The sequence below is a fragment of the Pongo pygmaeus genome, chromosome 5, assembly GCF_028885625.2.
Source record: "Pongo pygmaeus isolate AG05252 chromosome 5, NHGRI_mPonPyg2-v2.0_pri, whole genome shotgun sequence".
NCBI lineage: Eukaryota > Metazoa > Chordata > Mammalia > Primates > Hominidae > Pongo > Pongo pygmaeus.
This window is the reverse complement of record NC_072378.2, coordinates 124,016,419-124,040,216: the sequence shown is the minus strand read 5'-3', so window position 1 is coordinate 124,040,216 and position 23,798 is coordinate 124,016,419. Positions and strand designations below refer to the sequence as shown.

General features: G+C 37.0%; 1 protein-coding gene across 2 annotated transcripts in view; it reads right to left on the bottom strand.

Moving 5' to 3' along the window:
- NKAIN2 (sodium/potassium transporting ATPase interacting 2) overlaps positions 1 to 23,500 on the bottom strand; it is a 1,025,024-nt gene extending 1,001,524 nt beyond the window's left edge. The window contains exon 1 of one of the 2 annotated variants that reach the window (XR_008503244.2): positions 23,093 to 23,500. Coding sequence is in view for 1 of the 2 variants with exons in the window: in XM_054492310.2 (XP_054348285.1) it covers positions 23,093 to 23,146 (54 nt within the window). In the remaining variant the exon portion in view is untranslated. The remainder of the gene's footprint in view (positions 1 to 23,092) is intronic. The other variant, XM_054492310.2, reaches the window with a different exon arrangement.
- Between the last annotated feature and the right edge of the window lie 298 nt (positions 23,501 to 23,798).

The following is a 23,798-nucleotide window of genomic DNA, read 5'->3' as shown; positions in this document are numbered from 1 at the left end:
TTCCTGTATATCAAGACATCAGGATAGGAAATTCATTGGTTCAATTTGCCTGATCTCTTGCCATGATCATTAATACACTTCAACACCATACTTCTAACTACTTCTGTTCAGAACAATGTTTTTGTCAATGACAGCAACAACAACAAAAAATTGATTAAAAAATAGAAAAGGACTTGAATAGACATTTCTCCACAAAAGATAGATTAATGGCCAATAAGCACACGAAAAGATATTCAACATCGCTAATCATTAGGGAAATGGAAATCAGAACCACAATGAGATTCCACCTCACATACTTTAGGATGACTATTATCAAAAAAAAACAGAAAATAAGTGTCAGCCAAGATGTAGAGGAACTGAAACCCTATGCACTGCTGGTGGGAATGTAAAAGGGTGCAGCCACTATGGAAAACAGCATGGCAGTTCTTCAAAAAATTACAAATAGAAATGCCATATGATCTAGCCATTCCACCTCTGGATATACACCCAAAAGAACTAAAAGCAGGAACCTGAACAGATACTTGTACACCTATATTCATAGCAGTATTATTTACAATTTTCAAAGGATAGAAGCAACCCAAGAGTTCACTGATGGATGGATGGATGGATAAACAAAATGGAATATTATTCAGTCTTAAAAAGAAATGGAATTCTGAAGAAGGCTACAACATGGATGAACCTTGAAGATATTACATTAAGTGAAATAAGTCAGGCTCAAAAGGATAGATAATGTATGATTCTACTTATATGAGATATTTAGAACAGTAAAATTCAAAGAGACAGAAGCAGAAGGGTAGTGCTAGGTACTCGGGGAAGGGGAGAATGGTAGTTACTGTTCAATGGGAAAGGGTTTCAGTTTGGGAAAATAAAAAGTTCTGGAGATGGATGGTGGTGATGGTTGCACCACAATGTGAATATACTTAATGACACTGAATTCTACATTTAAAAATGGTTAAAATAGTAAATTTTGTTATGTATGTTTTACAACAATTTTAAAAAGCTGAATCTCCAGATCTTGTCTTAATAAAGTAAAACATAAAAAATAGAACTAAAAAACCCATGGCATTTTGGAAACTGTTCAACTAGTTGTATTTTTATATTTCAGATTTCTTTTGGCCATTCTGAAGGCAAAAATCTGACAAATCTCTCCTTTCCCAGAGTTTATGTCATGCATCTGTTAATGGTGGGGCTGATGGAGTAGCCTTGCTGGGACTTCTGTCAGCAGTGTTCTCATTCTTTTCCGGCCAAAGAATACCATAGAATGGGATCACCCCACTAAATCCATGCATTTCAGTGGATACTAAATGTTATCCTAAGACACTAAAAGTAGTTATCTATTTTTAAATGCAGAAATTAATGTAATACAAAATAGTAACTATCAGCAAACCACAGCAGTTCTTAATCACTTTTAATCTAAGTATTCCAGAAAAGTGCTTCGACTGATTCGAGTTACCATTTTAATGATACTTATACCATCTCTTGAAATGAGATGGGCTACTGTTTGAAAACATGTATCATACCAAATGCTGCATAAGGGTTTTTATCATTGTTTTTAAAGCAAAGGAAATCTTTAAACACACACAGTGGGGGATTTTAATAGATGACAAAATAAGGTGCTTGACATGTCCACAGTTACCGAATTGCACAACTGAGTCAGTTTCAGTGATTCTCAAAACAAAGCTCAGTCTGAAAATTTGCTTTGGGGTAGTAGAATATGCCCATTTCAAGCCATCCTGAATACTCTAATGATCCTTTTAATGGCGTCTGAGAAAAAGTAAATTATCCATTTGCTGGCATACAGTAGTTGGCAAATGTGGGGCTGGGTCAGGTAGCATCCTTTCAGGATTAGGATATTATACTGGTACATATCTTTGTGTTCCAAATAGGTAACAATGTGTTAGGATACTCTGTAAACAGATTTTTCAGTAAAACTTATCAATTAACTAGTATCAACAACCTAAGCTAGAAACACCTTTTGAATACAAATGCTACTTCCCAGATAATAGAAGCATATTTCTTTAGGAATTATTTTTTGTTTACCCTTAATGACTGTGCTGTGGTCTGAAAGTTTGCGTCCGCACAAAATCCACGTGTTGAAATCCTAACCCCAAGGTGATGGTATTAAGATCTGGGGCCTGCATGAGGTGATGAGGTCATGACGGCAGGGCACTCATGAATGGGATTAGTGTCATTTTAAAAAAGACTCAGGGGAGCCTGTTGGCCTCTTCTACCACATGAAGGTACAGCTAGAAAGTGCCCCCAATTATGAACTAGAAATCAGGCTTTCACCAGACACCCAATAAGATCTTGAACTTCCCAGCCTCTAGAACTGTGAGAAATAAATTTCTGTGGTTGATATGCCATTTGTCACAGCAGCCTGAATGGGTTAAGACAGATTAGAAGCCTTTCAAAAAGCATATCATGTATTTCCTCGCTTGTTTCTGAAACAGAGCACATTGAACCCAACCTTTCCATCAGGTAGAAAAGCAAAAAGGCCGCCTGGTGTCCTCCCTCCAAACAGGGAGCCCTGGTCCTAAACCTACAACTCTTCCCTTGCTGACTGGATAATGGGATAGTAATTGTTTTTTCTTTTATTTTTTTTAATTTTAAGTTCTGGGATACATGTGTAGAACATGTAGGTTTGTTACATAGGTATACGTGTGCCATGGTGGTTTGCTGCACCTATCAACCCGTCATCTAGGTTTTAAGCCCTGCATGCATTAGGTATTTATCCTAATGCTCTATGGGATAGTAATTTTTAAACTGTAAATTACTCCAAGTTTCTATAATTAGGCCCTCAAAGGCAGGTGAGGTGCACAGGAGCTGATGGTACCCTTCCAAAATGTCCTCAAACTGCAACTCTTTTTAATTGTAGCTAGACAGGTTTTTGCACCTTTAGTTTTTACTAGGTAATGTAATTTTTATTGCCACCAGCGTAGCTCCCAGAAAGATCTTTCTTCACCTTGTCCTCTCAAATGGCTTGCTGCACTTTACAATACAGATAATCATGTTCATGTATAATAGTTCAGTCTAGGAATAAGGCAGTTTCAGTGAAAGCCTGTGGGTGGTGATTATTGGTAGAGTGCATAAGTGTTAGTGCATGGACTTTGTGAGCTCCATCTGTCTGGAACCTCAGGGGCCTCTTCCACTTATTTTCAGGATCCTGACTATGTGTTGTATTTCTATATATAATAAGATTGTCAAAAAGGTCAAAAGTGCTTCCTAAATGAAAAATAAGTACTTTCAGTTACATGCAGATAAATTCTATTACTTACAGACAAAGTATCAAAGGTCATGCAGTTAATGGCAAATCTAAAGCTAAACCCCAAAGATCTTACTTCCCAGCTCAGTATTTTTTAATTTCTTAAAGAATATGCTATGTGTTTTCCATCTATTCCTAACTACTTATTTCTTCTTAAGTACTTCACATTGATTTTTCCAATGCTAATGAAACTACCCTATCAAAAACTCCCTGAATTTCAAATCCAAATGCTTTCCCAGTCTTCCTCCTCCTCCTTGAATTTCTCTTCAGTGTTTCACCCTTTTGGTTTACTCCTTCCTCTTGTTGAATCTCTTGATGATACACTACCTGATCCTTCTCCAACTACTCAAATTACTTCTTTTCTCTTCAATAATTCTTATTGTCTTCAAATCCCCTGAGTGGCGTTTCTGAATACATAGTCCCAGCCCTCTTCTTGCTTCCCACTTGTTGATAAGGCCCAAGACTTGAGTTGATAAGCTTGACCTCTAAACACATTCTGCAACTACCTAGGTACGTTTCCATCACCTTTGCTACGGTCACATCAAGTACAAAAGAATTCAAAACAAGTTCCTATCGCTCTCACTTAACTGGTTTCCCTCTCCCAACTCAATTACCTCCCAACAGTGATGTCACTTCCTTACTCCTCCCTCTCTGAGAACCGACCTAGCACCCTCTCAACCGCACTGTCAAACTATCCCATCTGTCAACACATCTCAACAATTACTTCTCTAAAGATCCTCAGGCATCTGATTTGTATCCACTATTTTCACTCTTACCACAATGATAGAAGCCAGCACTAAGTTTCCACTTCTTTATCTCCAAATTAGAGATACTGTTGTATCCAGGACGTACTGTTATGTCAAAAGTGTTTTGTAAAGAAAATACAGGTTTTGGTTTTATTAATCATTATATTTGTTGTAGCTATTATCTTAGCCTCTCATTAACTTAAAACCTGATATTTCCAAATACTACAGCTTAGTTGGTGGTCTTCCTGACCCCAGCCTCCTCCGTTTGAATTGGTCCTCTAGTTTCTACTTACTTTTCCTTAAATGCTACTTTGAACATGGTACTATATAATAAGGAATTTATCCTGGCTGTATGTTACTTATCACATAAAATTTAAACTCTTTTGCTAGATTTCAAAACTCTTCATAATGTCAAAAAATATCATTTACGGAGTGCTAAGTTCTAAGTGACCATTCTGAGCATTTTATATGCATTAACTACTCAAATTCTTCCAACAGCTCTCTGAAGTAAATACTATTACAGATTAAGAAATTGAGGCATAGAGAAATAATTTGTGCAAAGTTACAGGAATTTTGGAGACAGGATTTGAGAATCAGATTCCAGCAGCTAAGCTCTCATAAACATTATACTCTAAAAAACCACAATCTTACCCAACTCTATCCTTTCACAACCCCCACTACACCTCCAAAACTACTTCAATCTAAATGGGAGGATCATGTCTCCCATAAACCCAGTCTCATGTCTCCCTTCTAAACTCTGATTTAAACCATGTAAATGTTACCCATTTTTTAATACTCAACTAGACAGACCACATCAGTGAACCTCCCCTAAGATAGTCTAAGCATTCTAATATTGCTAACCACATGGAAAACTCTTTATTGTATCTTATTTCCTTGTATTCCATAATACCAGGCTCTGTAAATGTCCCACTGTGTGTATCCAATAAATATTTATTAACCAACTGGCTTATCAACTCCAGAATGTATAATTCTAATAGCAAAACTTAAAGACAAATAGCAAATAAAGAACTAGGCCTTCAGAAATGTCCAATGTTAGGAAGTGCAAAGAGAAGAGGACACAAACAAGGCATAAATATTCGTTGTCAGAACACTAGGAGTTATTTTTTTTAACAGTCATCTGAGTGCAAAGAATTCTGGCATTTGTGTAAATCACTTACCTGGATATAGTACATTATCTCATTAAATGTGACAACAAAGTTCAAATTAATACTTCCTAAGCAATAGTTCTTTAGTTCTTAATTCCACATAAGGTTTGAAAGAGTTAATTTATGTTAAGTGATTATTTAATCTGAATCATATTTTCTCATTCTAAAGGGAAAAATCATCAATATAAAAATGGATGCTGAAAAGAAAAAGTATTCAAATTCAATTAACCATGTGTGTATAATAATTGACTTCTGGTTTTTCTGATTTTCAGATAATCCATCCCCTGCTACTCTTACTAGCTTTAAGAAAAATATTTGAAATCTTCTTAGATTCTAAAATCACTTTATTCATACCCATATTCAAGGGTCATGGAGACCTTAAAAGCCAAAAGTATTTTTGAACTTCACAGCTCCCTCATCCCCCCACAGCCACACTCCTTGCTCCAGCCCTCGGGTCCCCGCTTCTCCCTCCACACACCTACAGTGGTTTCAAACTATAGGCCTCCCTCACAGTATAAAGAAAAATACTACCTTTTGTTACAGAACAGAATTCTTCCATTTACAAAGACTGCTAATACTGAGTGCTGGGTTTATGAGGTAATGTTACAGGGTCTATATCTAGATATACTCTGCAGCTGCACGGCTTTGTGATTTCCAACTCTCTGAGTATAATGCAAAGTCAAATGCCAAATCAAAAAATAAATTTTAGAGCCAGCATGATCAAATCAAGGGACAATGATTCCCTTTGCACTGTCCATTTGAACAGCATCTTACATCAACATTAGTACTATCAGCACCTGGCCTGACACCAGCTGCTCTCATTCTCCAAACTAAAAATAAGATGCCTGATCTAAAATAGTGAGAGACAATATGAAGGAGCCATTTTCATTAAAGGGTTATTTCAATTTCTCAACAACAAGAAAAATGAATGATAAACATACGTAAATATCCAGTGGCTACGTCTCACTTCTACAGAATTCCCCTTTCAGGTCAGCGTTTTTTATACTCTTCCAAACTGTCAATTTGTATAATGATCTAGTGACATGTGATTGGCTGGCATGTAATGTTACTCATTAAAACACAATAGCAACAGCCCAAATGAATCCTGATCAATGTCCTTGGTGTAAACCATCAGCTGCTTTGTTTCTGAGGCCAATTCATTGTGAAACAGCTAAAGTGTTTTACCCCCTATGGTTTGTGATATATTCATTCTAATTATTTCTTGAATGAGGCCTAAAACTGCAATTTTAACTTGACATGTCTTATTTGTAAGTCTCTTACAGAAGAATGGATGAGAGTAATATTTTAAGTTTCAAGTTTTAAGTTAGGTAGCATTTTCCTATAGGCTTTAAACAAAATCAAAAGCATTGAGTGGTACAGCTAAATAGCAAAATGTTGGCAACAATATCCCAATTAATTTCAAGCAAGCATCAAATTTTAAGAAATTCAATTCAGTTACAAGATACATAAATAAATATACTTCTGGTCAACCTGTGATCTCCACTCATGATCTACAGAATGGCTGGCAAGGAGAGATTCTGGTCTGGCACAACCACCTAGATCCTGGCTTGACTTATTCATCTGTAAAGCATCTGGATGGTCAGCATGGAAAGGCAGAGGGAGTATACTGGTTCCACCACACTCTCCTCTGTTGCTGCCACATTAATGGGAAGTGCATCTACAAACGTGTCTACAGAACTGATCAAGGCCACTTATAATACAGGCATCTTGTTTAAAAATCTCCAACAAAAATTAAAAGTTATCTTCTGTCCTTTTAATTTCATCATAAAGAAATAATTTATTTTCTTCTCTGTCCCAATAGTGCATTTTCTAGTGCCTATATACAAACACAAAGAGTTCATTTAGCTATGTAAGCAGGAGAATCAGAAACTCTGAGTAACTAGTGAACTGCCATATATACACTAATCAATGTATCCGTTGCATTGGCCACACCCGTTTTGTCCTTCTTTTAATACTTTCTGCTTAGCCCAGTGGGTGGCACATAGCAGATGTTGATTGGAGTATTTTGAAAGATTTTTATTTTGAATGTGGTACTGCTCTAGCCTGGTATTATTATAAGGACGCTGATGACCACTAAATTCGAGGCCATTAAGGACTTAAATGTGACATCTCAGTTCCAGGACCTTATCTTTAGAAAATACAGAGAATTTTATCTACCTTTTTTAAAGTGTCAGGTTATCATCTAAAATATACCAACATTATCAAACTGCTCTTTTCATTCCTCTATTTTAAGAAAGTACTATTGGAGCTGAAAAAAATCAAGCATAACTTCTGAAGCAATGAGCAAACTTTCTCATAAATCTGTAGTGCTGGTCATGCTTTCCAGCTTTCCATTCTAGTCCAAGAGTTAATTTGGGGACTGGCACTGATTTCTACTTTTAAAAGCTACTCACTGGTGTCCCTTTAACATCTCTTTACTGGAAGTGCATCCTAAATAATTACCCTGCTGGTATGGGGCATCTCCAAGGGCATGTCCAGAACCAGCTTTCCATTGTGTTTCTTTAATTGGCAGCTGTTCTTCTTCCTTCCACTTTTCTTTAAATTAGCAAGTAAGACTCAGAATCCTCCAGACTCAGTTCAGACTGTATTTTCTAATTAGATGATTGGAAAACTTTAATTAATAAGATGACCCCAGCAGAAAAATCAGGTCATATTGTTAAGCACTTATAACTTACAAATTTTAGCAAGCACTGACTTTTGCAAGTCAGCCAACTTTGTTAGTTCTCAACAATCCTTTAATTAGGCTAGACAGAAAGTAGCAAGCACTAATGTGTGTCCTGGCTAAATTCCAATGGGGGATAATTGCAATCGGGCCCACCTAAACTTCCACTGGCTTCAGCTGAACACAGTAGTCTTTCTCCAATCTCTGTCTGTATTTCATTCTGCATTGATACTATTCCTGAGGCATACAGATGGAAGACTCCTGCTTTTCACCCTGAGCACTGCAGATTATCTATTAACGAGACGTGTTGAAAACCTACCACATCCAGAAGAACAATATACTAAGAAATAAAGAATGTATTCTGAGTTAACCCACTTTCCTCTTCTCACATATAGCCAGAACACCTGACGAAGTTAACACCTATGAACGGTATCATTTTCATTCCCCCTTTGCTCCCATCCTACACATCCTACACCCACTTAACACACACACAGACAAACACATACCTTTCCACTCACCTGGACTTTCAGTGGACCCAAATACATCCTTGGAGAATTGCAAATAAGATAAGCCTCATCTACATCTAGTTCTAAGTTTATAACATTTTGTTTGTTTGTTTTGCCTCTATTACTGCTATTTTGTCTGGTTCTTTCTTAGAGAAAAACACATGAGGTGATATATGAATTTCCTCTACACAAAAATGAAGCCGGAAATGCCTGGTTCTTCCAGAGAAAGGCAACTTAAGATGCAAGATTTAATCATAAAACCATCAAGTTAAAAGGACCTTCAAGAAGTCTTGTAATTTACTCCCCTTTCTCCAGGCATGCAAATTAGAGTCCACCAAAAAAGTGTTACCGAAAGAAATCAAATTGGATCAAGCGAAATTATACAGCAGATAGGATAATTTAAAAGATAAATCTCTGCTGTTTTATTATGCTTCTTTGGCAATAACTGGGCCTTCTGGTGAATTAGGATATCAAATATTAAAATTCTTGCAGAACATTCTTGGGTTTGGGATCACCTAAAAAATGTTAATAGCTTAATATTATTTCAAACAGAAGTTCCTGGTTATGATTCCTGTGTGTGTGTGTGTGTGTGTGTTTCCACAAGAAGTTTTAAAATTTGTTAGAGTCTAAAAAATAATTTTTAAATTTACAATCACATTGTTCTTAACTCTTATCCAAATAGTTTATTGAATTAAAAACTCATACTAGGACCTAAAACTTCTACATTCAGAAATATGTGTTTGCCCTGCATGTCAACAATAATTATACGTCTGAAAATTAATATGCATTCCTATCTTAAATCTTTTTAAGATATTTCATGAAGAAACATATACTATATGCATATTTTAACAGAATATTGCATCTGGGAGAAGACAAATTAAAAGTGCCAAATATTCATCAGCAGTTTTTACTGGCACTAAAAGAAAGGTGACATTCACTGAGTCTTAGATGAAATCCACCTGGCTCAAACTAAACTGAGTACAACAGCCAAGAATACTGAAGGCTTGGTTGAGTACATAATTGACCATGAAAAGTAGCTTTCAAATAAATCTAGATTCAACATTGCCTCTCCAGTCAATACTCCCACAAATGCTTATTCAGCACCCCCCTTTCCTAATGTATGTCTCAACCTACCTTCCAATCTTCTTTTACTTTCATCCTGTTTTTTTCCCCATGCCTTCATACCCACTATTCACGTGCCTGCTCTCCTCATTTACCACTGGCTTGGAAACACACCAAAATAATCTAAGGAGTTTTCAAAATGGCTACATGGCTGGGTTGCCTCCCTGAAGATTCCATTTTCATAGGTCGAAGGGATGGAGGAAGGGGCGCTGGTGTTGACATCTTTGAAAATTCCAGATGATTCTGACACGGGCCTCAGGATAAAGAGCATGACTCTCACAGGTCTGCAACCGTCAGGCTCCAGTCTGGTCTTTCCCTTCACAATCTCCTTAGCTGCCCTCTGGACAATTCAAACTCTAAGATGAAGAAAGTGTCCTGTTATTTCTAAATGCTCTTTCCAGCTCTTTACATCAGCTCAGAGGATCTCGACAAAGGGACTATTTTGCAATCTGACAAAATCTAGAGACACTTTGGTTGTCACAACGGGGCATATGCTACTCCAACTAGTGTATAAAGGCCAGGGATGTTGCTAAACATCCTATAATACACAATGCAGCTCCTCACAACAAATGATTATCATTATCATTCCAAAATGGCAATGTTGTGAACATTGAGAAAAATGCTTCGCCTGAAGCCTACCTTACTCTTTCCATAATCACTCCATTCACATATTCATTAAACAAACATTTCTATTCCTCCAAAATCATCCCCCACCATCCAGTTGTCTCCAGACTTTCCCTAAACATCATTCTGTTCCAGCTCCTTTCATCTGCTTACACCAAACTCTCACCAGTGTGTACAACCCCCAGAACAATCTTTTCATCTCCTCACTGTGTTCCTCTTAGGTCTCTTATTTCCAAGCATCTTTAATAAAACCAAAATGTACAATGATGATTCTTCTAATAGCTGAGCTTCATTGCCTCCTATCCTTCTCAATAACTAGACACTCTATCAATTAGGTGGCCAATCAAGGGCCTTGTGTCATCCAGGAAGTGTTCCTCTTCAAGATCTAGACTTCTGTTCTTGTCTCTTACCACCACCACCTTACCTCTCACCTCTTCTATTGTCTCACTTCTGCTGTACCCACCTCCTTATTCTCAAATGTTTGCCTGGCATTTCAATCATCTAACTACCCCTTCCCATTCTGACAGCATGGTTTCCCACCCACACCTACCTGTGCTCAGACATTTTATTCTCACTGTCATCTTAGAGCTCTCACAAGCCCTGCAACTTCCATTTTCTGCTTTTTCATTCCAATTCTTAGAAAGTTGGGTACTGATGGAGAAATAACTGGTTCTCTTACAAATGCTTGCCACCTAATTTCACCAGGGACTTTGAAGCGGTTTAGCAATCTTTTAATTTATTACTACTTTGCCCTCACATTCCCCACAGGGCTTGCTCCAAACCCCAAGCCTTCACTCTCACATTCTATTGTTTCTTATTCTACTGTAGGGCACTGGGACATGTGCCTTGATGATTAACATCTACAGATACCTATAGACCTATATCCTATTCTATAAGGTCCCAAACTCCTTCCAAGGAGCTCAAGTTCATCCATGAACCAGACTAAACCAGACTCCTATCCCTTCCATTCCCTAAGTCACCTCACAATTCTTCCCTACTTGCCATTCATCTGGACCCTTCATTGTCCCACACATATTCTCTTTCATTCTCACCTTTTTACTACCATCATTTCTTCCACCTGGGATACTCTTTTCTGCAATCTCTAGCTATAGAAATCCTCCCTGTCGTATACTAGGCCCCCATATATTGTTTGATCAACCTATGAGGAGATAACTAATCCTTCCCATAAATTTCCTTTGTATTTTATTCTTAATTCTCTTAAGTTCTTATCATGCTGCCCTATATTAAGGGTATATCTACATGCCACATTTAAACTCCTTGACAGAGGTCAGTTTGGTTCTACTCCCCAACTGTATTCCTGGCTTCTCAAATTTTGCATTATACACACACACACTCTTGCATACTATATACACATATGTGTGTGTGTGTATACATATATCTTTACAATATATAATTGTATATATCAAGTATGTATATAATCTCTTAAATGTTTCCTGAGCTTAAAATAACTGAATCAAAATTATTGATAAGCAGAAGCTCTTCATGAAATGGCAGACAAAAAAAATTTAAGAATTTATACTAGGGGTTTTCATCTAAGTTTCATAGATTGAGTTCACAAGTTTTTAAAGCCCATTTTCCTGGTAAGAGAGTTAGTAGCTTCTATCAGATTTGCAAGATTCCATGCCAAACAAACTAAAAACAAACAAAAAACGTTCAAAACTACTGCTCTAGAGATATGAAAAATAAAGACAATATTAACTTCATTATTTATGTTCTGATTTAACAAAACCCTTGGAAGTAATGTTGTATCAAATGCATTAAATACTAGATAACATGAATTAAATTTATATGAATTAACACTTTAAAATGGGGCAAAATGACCCAGACATCCACATTTATGTCTCACCAAAATTGATCTTATTTACAGTAAGTATAAATGTGATTTTATAGTACACAATGAATGAAAGACAGTAAAACATGTTTAGCTTCTAGCATAATAAGTAAGTAATATGGCTTAATAAATAAATAAATGATAAAGAACAGGTTGCAATTTAAACTAATCTTGAATTATTAAAACCACTAGATACTAGATTTACGATAGAAACATGGCTTGACATTCTTTTCAGTTACATCATATCCTAATTGCCAAAGGGTAGAAACACACAATTTATTCAGCACATGTTCATTATGCTATTCGTATGTGGACATTTCATAAATCCTACTTGATGAAGCTGATTTAGTAATTACTTAATTTCCTCCCACTATTCATTCATTACTTCATTCACTTTTAAATGATCATGACTGCAACACAGCACTGCAGGCTAAGAACCATTCCAAGCAAATGTTTTCCAGGGTCTTTGTCTCCCAACATCCAGGGCAGGGCCTGCACATCTGGCTCTTCATCCATTGCATGTAAATTTTTATTCACATTATGAAAGATTAAATTAAAAGATGGGCCTACCAGTAGGAAATATGCAACGACCCTAGTTTGTGTGTAAAGTTTGCATCAAATCACTACGTAAACTTCAAAAAAAAAATTCGTTGGGGCTTATTTCTCTCAATGTAAGGGGAAAAATATGACATGAGTTTAAGGTACTTAACAGAGTGTGAGTAAAGGTAGGTACAGTAACAGAGTGATCATTAACACCTCTTTCTTATGAAAAGAAAGTGAAAACCACAGGTCTACCTTAAGGATTTTAATAAAAGAGGAATATAATTAAATGTCACCAAATATTGTTGTTGCAAGATTTATATTTACTAAATGTAAACTGAACTTATGCTATTTGCCTGATTTTTAAGGCAGCTTTTCTGAATAAAAATAAATCTATTCCAGTGCAGTCTATAAAATGGTTAACTGAAAATGCATTGCCCCATATCTCTAAGAGCCTGTGAAACTTCCCAGGAACGCTTTTGATAAAACCAGAAATATGTTCTGAAGAAAATTAATCTATGAATTCATTCATTAATTCGATTTATTGTGGATTCCAATTCACAATGAATTTTAAAACATTGTTTTAAGTAGAATAGTACTTACTTGCTTTTGAACATTCAGGAGCTCCACCCATCCCTCCACCCGCTGCCTTGTAGGAAAATGAAAGAAGCCTTTAATTCCAGGAGCATAGAAAAGGCAAACTCATAAATACTACTGAACAGCTGTAATTTACTATCTTTTGGGTGAATAAAATGGAACTACATTTTATAAAACATAGTCAAAAATGAAACTCCATTAATTCCTGTTGATAAGGGTAAGAAACACATAATCCTATACATTGCTCCAATATTTGAGAAAATCTCAGGCTATAGGTTCACACTAATCACTAAAGTTGTGAGCAAGTTTTATTTAAAAACAAAAACAGACAAAAAAAAAAAGGTACAGAGCTCTTTATATACCACCCACGTATCATCAAATCTACATTTTGAGATGGGGTTTCGCTCTGTTGCCCAGGCTGGAGTGGCATGATCTTGGCTCACTGCAACCTCTGCCTCCCGGGTTCAAGAAATTCTCATGCCTCAGCCTCCCGAGTAGCTGAGACTACAGGCATGCAACACCATGCCCCGTTAATTTTTGTATTTTTGTATTTTTAGTAGAGATGACGTTTTGCTATGTTGGCCAGTCTGGTCTCGAACTCCTGACCTCAGGTGATCTACCAGCCTCGGCCTCCCAAAGTGCTGGTATTACAGGCATGAGCCACCACACCTGGCCAAATCTACAATAGTTTCTAAAAGCCTTCAAATATGTAATTCTATAACAGTTCCCAACAACTAGGGGTAAACATATACACAAACCCTAATATCATCCCTGCACTTCAAAACAATCAGGTAAAACCTTCATATGCCATCTGTTATAGAGTACCTTATCTCTAGCTTACAGACTAACAAGAGAGTGAGGTCAGAATCACTATGCCCACTGGGATGAATTATGATTCCCAGGATCAAGGTGCCTTCCACCACTGCAGGTGCCATAACAAAAGAAGTGCTCAACCCTGGGACAATCAGCACAGCCCTTCTCCAGGGGCCAAGACCACAGAAGGCAAGCACTCCACCCCAGTATAATTTTCTCTTCTCATTGTGGCTTGCAGAGGTTCTTACAACTTTTGTTTCCAAGTGGTGTCAGAGACTATAATACAAATAATAGTCTGGGTGATCCACCTTGTATAACTCTTATGGCTACAAGCCTGTGTAGGTTAGGATACTATGAATTCCCTACCACTGAACAGTTCACATGTAACATAGACCCTTCCATCATTTGATACACAGCTGTCAGTTAAAGGATTTGAAATATCTCCTTATTCTGTTGTGTAATTAGAATAATACAGATGCACACAAAGACTTCTGTTAAGAGTAGGGTGTACCAATTTGATTCCTCCATTTCAAACTAAGACTCATTTGTTTCCAAAGAATGCAACATTGTTGGGGGTTTTAAATGTGTTACTGTTTTAGAGTGTAATGCATTGATTAAAAAACAAAAGTCAGTATGAGGACTCTTCACCACTCCCCCGCCTAAGGCAAATATGTAGGCTGAGATGCTGGAAAAGCTAGACTGCTTAGAGATGTAGGATACAGATATTGCTCCTTTTCCACTGCCTTAAAACGAAAGTGCTTCTGCAAATGCCCTCTCCAAGGTATTCTGGAGTTCTAAATATCAGAAGTTCCAAAACTACTGCAACATGTCAACCTCTTTGCAATATCAGCAATTGGACTTGATTGAGCTTCAGTTAAGGGTTTTGATTTTAGTGTCTGAAACATAATTTCAAGAAACTCAAGTGAACATATATAATATAAAATAGCCAAGCATCTGAAAACAAGTTTCTATTCATTTGCTTTAATAACTTGATAATATTCTATATTCTTAAATATCTTTACGCATTATTTGTTAGATATCTGCTTAACCAGTTGAGTTTCTGTACTGAATTCTTAACCTTTAAATATTGTTTAGGCAATCACTGAATATTAACTTGTAGACTGCATCATTAGCCTGGAGTAATATTTCACTGAAAAGTATTGCTGAAAATGCTAGTTCCATAGAAGATTAATAGGGGATATCAGAAAAAGACATTTCTTGGTTCACTGCAAGCACTCTGTAAATATTTGCTGAGTTAAATGGAATTAAGCAGAGGTTTAGTGCCAGACTTCCTGTAGCTGCTAATATGCTAATATGCACTGTGACCCTTGAGGGTGGGGGCGGTGGGGGTCATAAGAGCTCTTGCTCAGTAGAATGACTTGCTGAACTAGTGTCCACAAAACACAGTTTTAGAAATACTGGCCTGAAGAACAATGTTGACTTGTTTGTAAAATCCAAGTTTCATTTTAATGAATACTTAAAGTAGGTATATCAGGCACATAGCATATTATCTAGTTCAAACTACCTGTACCTAGTGTTTTAATTATTTATAAAGCATCACAAAATTTATGGGTGGGTGAAGAAAAAAATGATTCTACGAAAAAAAACTAGTTGTTCTAACTAGGGCCACTGGCCATAAACATCCCTATAACTACTCCTGGGCTCACCAGATGAAATGTTCTGAAAGGTTACAACATTAAAACTATAAAGATGTTAACTTTAAGCATATTATCTCCCCTAGATACTCCTATTCTATAGGGTAAATAGGTCAGGAATTATTTGCCCTATTTTTCGAACGAGGAAACAGCACCCAGAAATATAAATGTCTCAAGCAAAGTCATAGTTATTTAGTCACCAAATACAGAAGCACTAGGCTCCCTGGCATATTAAAATCCAGCTTCTAACTTAGCCCAGTACTTTTTCAGTCTCTCTCTCTCTCGGTATATTAAAATCCAGCTTCTAAATTAGCCCAGTACTTTTTCAGTCTGTCTCTCTCTCTTTCTCTCTCCCTCTCTCCCCCACCCCACCCCCACCCCCACCCCAGTGCTGTGCTTACCCTAATGAGTGGCTAGCCTAGTAAAGAGGCAGGTGAAGGATCCAATTCTGTTCCAGCATTACCAGACATGAGGGTGCTTGCTTTCAGATTCTTCTATATTTCAATTCATTGCAAAGACACAAACATGCTGGAAAGACCTTGCATTTCTCCTATTTAAACTTCTGAATAGAACTAAGATAAAAGTCAGAAATAGGTCCTGAAGAAAAGTTTTCTTTCCTATCAATAGAAGGCCATAGGAAGAATTTAGTTAATTATCTAGTTGGATTGAAGAATTTCAAAAATAGGTTCACGTTCTCTTGTAACACCATTAGGTGAAGACACATATTCTAGGCCAGTAGTTCTCAAAATTTGGTGTCTGATCATCAACATCAGTATCATCTGGGAATTCCTTAGAAATACAAATTCTCTGGTCCTAGCCCAGGCCTCTGCAGTCAGAAACTCTAGGGGAGGGCCCAAAAATCTATGTTTAAAAATCCTGCAGGAGATTCTGATGCACACTCAGTTTCAAAATGTGTTCAAGCATATTCAATACATATTTTAAATAACATATTTACTCTATTTCTTCCCAAGTACAATAATTATGGCAAATATTATTGGTCAATGGTGGTCTGGATGAATTTAGGATTTGGAGCATGTAAAAAACAAACGAGCAAACAAACAAACAAAAAACAGGCAAATAACAATACTGTGCACTGGCCATTCATCAAGGAGTGCTTTTAAAAAGAGCTGGATTTAAAAAAAAAAAGAATATATTTTTTCTTTCCATATAATACATTTTAAGCTTACATATCAAATTTCCAAGACCCTATTTCATGGTTATCTGTCAAAAGCTGGCCCAAATGCATGAGAACAGCAATGGATACTTGCTCTGCAGTGGGGAGCTTCCCCTTCTGCCCATTTATTCTCTAGTCCATACACCAGCTGCTCATAGTTGTCAAACCCCAAGATTACCTAAGTCGGTCAGGTTTGGACAGTAGCCTGACATCAATCAACCCCACCTCTTCAAAACCTAGGTGTTGACTAATGGGTCACTAAGGAATTAGTAGGTAGGTACTTACTTTTTTTAGTAAAACAAACATGAGACGCTGCTATAGTTTTATTTTACATGGAAGGGATGCAGTGTGGCACAGGTTCAGAGTCAGGCTGAGATTCAGACAGACCTGGGTTTGAATCTAAGCTTCTCCACTTACTAAGAGGATGACTTAAAAACACAGCTTAATGTTTCAAGGCCTCCATCTCCTCCCTGGTAAAGTAATGATATTAATATCTATTACCTACCTCATAGGATTACCAGAGAGGATTCAGTGGGGAAAAAAAGAACAAAAAACCATATTTAGCCAAGGACAAGCTTCCAATAAATAATAGTTTTCATTATTATTTTATAAAATTAGATTTTAAATGCATAACAAATTATTTAAAACTGCATGAAATGAAAAAAATAATTTATTTCAAAATGCACATAAAAATCAGTTTATATGTAGCATTTCAAGGAGTTTTTACAGGGATCAAGTTAGCATGTGATCCACAAGTAGCTGAAAGGGTAAAAATTATAAGCTTTTGAAGTCACCTTATTCTTATTTCAGGTTGGAAAAACAAAAAGAGTCTACACCTGCATAAGATTAAATCTTAGAATATTCCTATAAGCTAGACCCAGTGCCTGTTTTATAATTCAAGGAAAGAAAAATACTTATTTCAGGAAGATGAAGCTAGTAATTTCTTTATATATTGAGCATTTTATATCTAAACACAACTGAAACATTTTTTAACAAAAGAAAAAGCATAACAAATTTATTACGTGCACACATGTGCACAGGAGTATTACAAAATATGAACTCCTGAAATACCAAAAGAAGAGAAAACCAAGTTATAAATTTCATTTCTACCATAACCTGGAGAAAGAAAATGATATATAAGTTTATTTTGTTCCTTCATAATTTTTAAATGTGCTTTAATTTCTTGGGAATGGTAAGAACAAATGCTTCATATAATTTTATTTCCATCCTATACAAATTAGGAATAAATAGAGTACTTATTCTATCATTGCTACAAAAAAAGGTAGCCCTACATACATTGTATCTTGATGGCTTATGTATTTTATTATATTGATAACAAACAACAATCAAGTTTCCATGAGGGGAAAAAAATAACAAAAATCAGAAGAGTTCATTATATCAGAAAAAAAAACGGGAAACAAATATTTTTCCTATGTGTGTGTTTCATTTCTGACATTTGTGTGTTATTGGAAATAGGGTAATTTCCATTAATAGCAATATTAGTTTCAAAACTGCTTATGAAAAAACAATACTGCGCTGTTTGAAATTCTACCAAATAACATAACTGAAATATAACCTTTGGAATTTTAGGCATTATCTGTATATACAAATATTTAATGCAATTGGTGACATTAACTTTTGTATTTATATTTCCAGGATCAACATAGAAATGTTAAAATATGTTTCTGTCTCTCAGATTTTATTTCTCTCAAGCACACACATATTAAAAATAAAACACAAAAAATAAAGACTTCCTATTTTAAGGAATCCCTGACTTCCACTCTGAAATTCCTGACTGGGCAAGTAGAGAATCTGACCTCAAAGTAAAGCAGCATCAGAGGGAAAGGAGGTAGCAAAGCACATTTGCATTTATGGGTCATTACCCACATATGGGCCCCACGCCAGAGATGACTCTGGCACTCTGCAGAAAAAATGCTGCCCATCCAAGCCTTTATTTGAGAAAGCAGGAGAACAGCTCCACATGGGTTGACTTTTTGAAACTTTAGCTGTACTCAAGAAAATAAGTCGCTACCTGCTTTGTGAACGAAGAAACAAGAGTTGGACACTGGAAGAAGTTTCTAGGTATCTCTTGGTATACATAAGGCAGAGAAGAGTAGTGCTGAATTACAGTGAGAATAAATTAAAAACAAAACCATGTGCAACAATATTCAGGATGTATAAATAGAAAACATTTAAAAAGAAGAAAGTTATCATTTTACAACTTAGCAAACTCAACATATTTTTACATGGTAAGTTTCTAAAGTATTGTATGGGGATTTTCAGTCTTCTTCATGAATAAGTTTGGTTAACAACTTCAAGATTTTATCATCAATGGCATCTGAATCCTAAAAAGTTAAAATTCTCTGAGCCAGGAAGTTTTGTGGCAGATAAAGTTATAAACTTCTGAAGAACCATCAAACTTGTCAGAAGTAAACCAGGAATATCATAAGATTCTACCTGCACTTTTCAAGGTACTTCACGGCAATGCTTTATTTTCTAAAAAGTAATAAAACAGCACATGATTATGAACACTGCATAAAATCACGATCACTGAAGTATTCCATAATTATAATAAAATTGTTTTTAATTTAGTCTACACTCACGACATTTTAAGGAAAAAAAATGTGTACCTTTGAAAATGGTTAGCAATCCTGTGATAGAAAGTAACTGATCATTCTTAATTAAGTTTCAAATGTACTCCTTCACACAGCTGCACACACAATGTGTACTAACCTAATTGTTAGTTGCACCTGCTCCAAGTTAACAATATTTCATACAGCTCATGGCAATAGTGGCATTTTTCAAGTGTTAATCTGTGGAGTGTAAATCTAAACTTTCTTTCAATAGTTTATGACATGTTTTGTGCCACCCAGGGGTCTAATGTACAAAATAGGGGATTTTGAGTCTCCTTACTTGAAAACAAATCTGTCCTTTCAGTCTAAATTAAGTTATATTTTTTCATATTTTAACGTATTTTTTCACACTGAGAGATATCAGAGTAATTTTTTCAACATTTATAAAAGAACTCTGATTCAATCAAACTTTGGGGAAAACATGCCAAAACTTTCACAAGTTGAAAGTTACAAATAGTAAATAAGAAGTTAAAAACTTCTTGTCCTATACCACTACATCCACCACTGCAAATGCAGTGATGATTTTTGTTACTATCTGAAATCTTCAGTTTCTGAGTATTAAGGACAGCAATGATAAAAAGAAAATTACCTTCTTGAGATTATGAGCTTGAGCTCTGGATTCCGCACATGGAGTAAATCTATTTCCAGAGATCATACTCCTTTATGTAGGAATCGCCCTAAAATCGGAAGTTGGCATAACCATACAACTCAAAGATTTTCATTTATGATATATATGGAAACAGTTTTTCATAAAATGGAAGTTTTGTATGAATCTCTATGGTATGGAATTCTAGTTTCTTGTTTTATAAACGGATCTCCTGATTTTTGAGAACAGTATATGTTTATCAATACTTGTAGTCTACCAAACATTAAATTAAATGTATATTTAACTAATTTAAAACACAGATATAGAATTCTGACAGGTAAATGTCTCTGGAGAATCTGCCCCTGTCCCTCAATTGTTAAATGGTCAAAACACCGTGTCTGGTCTGATAATAACTTAATAAATGAGATCACCATATCCACAATACCAAAAGCCACCTCATCCTCTCCTAAGATTAGCTGCAAATTGGTACAGATGTAAATATTCCCTTAAGTTTATTTAAAATACAAATATTTTGCTTAGAGGACTGGAGATTAATGTTTCCAGAACCTTAATCAAGTCACATAATAAAGAAACTGAATAAAGTTTCTAACTTAGACTCTCTTTGGCCTTTTTTCCTGTACAATTACCAAAAAAAAAAAAAGATGCCCAAATGTTACAAGAACACATATTAAACACTTGAGAAGTAAACAAAACTGGGTTAACTTTTATTTCAGTCAATGGTACATGTGTCATAACTTAGTCTAGAAACCTGGTTTATTTGTAAAACAATCTACTCATAATCGCGCAAAGACATAAAAAGTTTTTAAAAATCTATGAGGGCAAAAGGAAAACACACACACCCACCTATTTTTTAGTGCAGGGCTTTGCAACTATTAATTTGCAAAAGAATTATTTTATTTAAAATCAAATACCGTATTTCCAAAAAGCAACAATTACCAAGAATCTCTGAGGTCCTTTAAGGTGTGATCATTTCACCCTATCAAAACAACTGGATTTTCTTTGTCGTTTGTTTTTTGTTCTGCATCTGCATTAACATGGCTGCTAATTATATTAGCCTGGCGGCACATAAAGTCTGAATGGGAAAAAATCACATGATTCTCATAGAATATAAAACTCCTTAGGATTCCAATGTACACTTACTTAGATTGTGCTCTTCTGTATTACAGCTACGTCTATTCTGTTAGAAAACTTAATTATAATTCAGAATTTCTGTTTCATAAGTGATGGTGCAACTCTCCAAGACACCATTGTATGTACGGATGCATGCATGTACTTCAAGAGCATGTGTACATATACACATATGTGAGCACACAAAAACACAAAGGAACCTTTAGCTTTATCATTGTACTTTGAATGGATAGCTTCCCTACTGGTATATTTATGATCTTCTAAAATTAAGTTCTTGAGGAGTTTGTATTCATCACACAAAATGTCATATAGACCTAGTGCATACATTTGCCATAAGAAAGCCCTATTATATTACATGATTAGAAGTTAAATCACATTTTTCAAATTTTAAATTGAAAAGAGCATAAGAATGATCTACACACTCACTCATTCTCACAGTTTTATGCTTTCACACAGTGAATCAGCAAATGTATTCTTTTTCTGAATAATATATAAAAATAAGAATGTTTTGAAAACCTTTATACAGTTTGGCAGACTTAGCCTAATGGGTTGTTTAACAAAGTAAACTCCCTCATTGTTCTGGTTAGCTTTATTATTAAGAGTAAAAATCCCTCATTGCAAAACTTGTATGAATCTGTGGTACAGAAAAATAAACTGGTTTACACATCATTGAGAAACTACCACATTCTGAAAATTACATTTATAGTTCCATCTTTGTCTTACAACCAAGTGCATAAGCGCATAAATCACAGATCAAAATAGACACCATCAGATAACTTTCATGGGAAATAAAAACATCCTAAGACAACACACAACAAAAAGCACTGTTTCAGCTAAATATTAAACAAAGCAGCAATAACTAACACTCATGGGCTTCACGACAACTGATAAACAAGAACACTTAAGGAATTCCTCTGCCAGTTTCAATGGCAAATCCTTGCTCTTTTGAACACTTCACTGATTGGACACTTAAACATCTTCTGCCTTGTAGTCACTTCAACCTTTATAAAACAATTGTTGAAAACGTAGATGACTATTCCAGTTAATTTATACTTTCTAAGGAAATATATTTAATGACAAGTGTGAGCAAGTAGCTCCTACCTCAAATTAACCACTTAGAATGGTATATTTTTCACCTCTTAACTCTCTACTCAGACCCTCCTTCCATTGCCCTTAGGGAATTGAAATTCAGAGACATGACGTTTTCCATTATTGGTTCGTTGCCTCTTTGCAACTGTACAACATTCCTCAAAAAGTACATACAATTCTCCATCCTATAGGATCAAACAACAGTATCTATTTCAGGAGCAATAATATGCATAATGTAAGACAAAATATTTTTTCCTGGAATTGTCTGTGTTAATTATGATTTAAAGGTTACTGGTTGCGTCTATGACAATGGTGTTGCTGAGTTCACCTAAGTATTTTTGTTCAATCTGCATACTTTAAAAACTCAATGTGGCTTCTAAATTAGACTGTTGTAAGGATACCATCTGCCCTAAATAGTGGTTTTTTTAGAGCATTATACTTAACACTTTCCTTAAAAAAAGAAAAGAAAAAACGTGTCTATGAAGAAACAAAGATACTGCAAAATTAGTATAGAGTAGAAAAGTCCAAAATTCCGTATTCCTCTGTTTAACACCTGTACAGTAAATTGTAGGTGACAATCACGTTGTTACATGAATAGGAATGCAAAGCATAAAGAACAAGAGCTACATCTTGCTTTGCCTAAAGAAATTAAAGACAAGTTTAACCCGCACCTGCCAAACTGTCTTAAGAGGGACAGAAATAGGTGGGAACGGAAAGGCTCACCTCTCCTGTACCCCAGAGTGCGTCTCCCTGAAATCATCTTCAATACAGGCAATATATCTGTCACCTTCTATCTTTTTCGTCCATTCTAGTCAATGGCAGACCCTTTACTGCATTCCCCTGCCCACTATCTCAAAGACACATTACAGAATAAGGGGACCCAAGTGTCACTTACCAGTTGCATGCCACAGATAAAGATAAGCGTGCACCTGCCACTGCAATAACCCATGGTTTCCGAGACCCCTGCCACAGCCAGACTGTCCCACGTCGGCCACCGTCGAGCCCCCACTTTATCCAATCAGATCGCGGGGAAGGACACGCAAACCTGCCGAGGGCTCGGGGGCTCCGGGCTGCTGCTGCTGCCAGCGTCCTGGGAAGTGACAGGCATTAGGACCTGCTGGCGCGGCGGCGGCGGCGGCGGCAGCTCTAGCCGCGCCCGCCACACATACCTTCACTCGCTCGGTGCACACGCCGCGCCGCGGGCAGCGCCGCCTGCGGAGACGCGCCCGGGGCCCGCAGGGGCAGCAGCGGCAGCCTGGCAGCGCCGCCGCGCCCTCGGGCATCTGGCCCCCGAAGTTTCGCCCCTGCCGCTCCCCGCGCCGCTCGCCTCACGCCCCCCAGCGCGGCCGCCGCCCGACGCGCGCTCGCCCTGCGCTCGCCGCGCGCCGGTTCCGGAGGCGGCAGAAGCGCGCGAGGGCCGCTGCCCGCCTCCCTGCGTAGCCCGCGGCTCCTCGGCGCCCTGCGTTGCGGGGCCCGGCGGGCGGGCGGGCGGGGGTGGGGCGGGGAGCGGGGCGCGGGCCGAGCGGGGGCGTCCGGGCTCCGCGGTCCCCGGCGGCTGCTGCAGCGGCTGCTGCGCGCAATGATGCGGGTCCGCGCCGCGT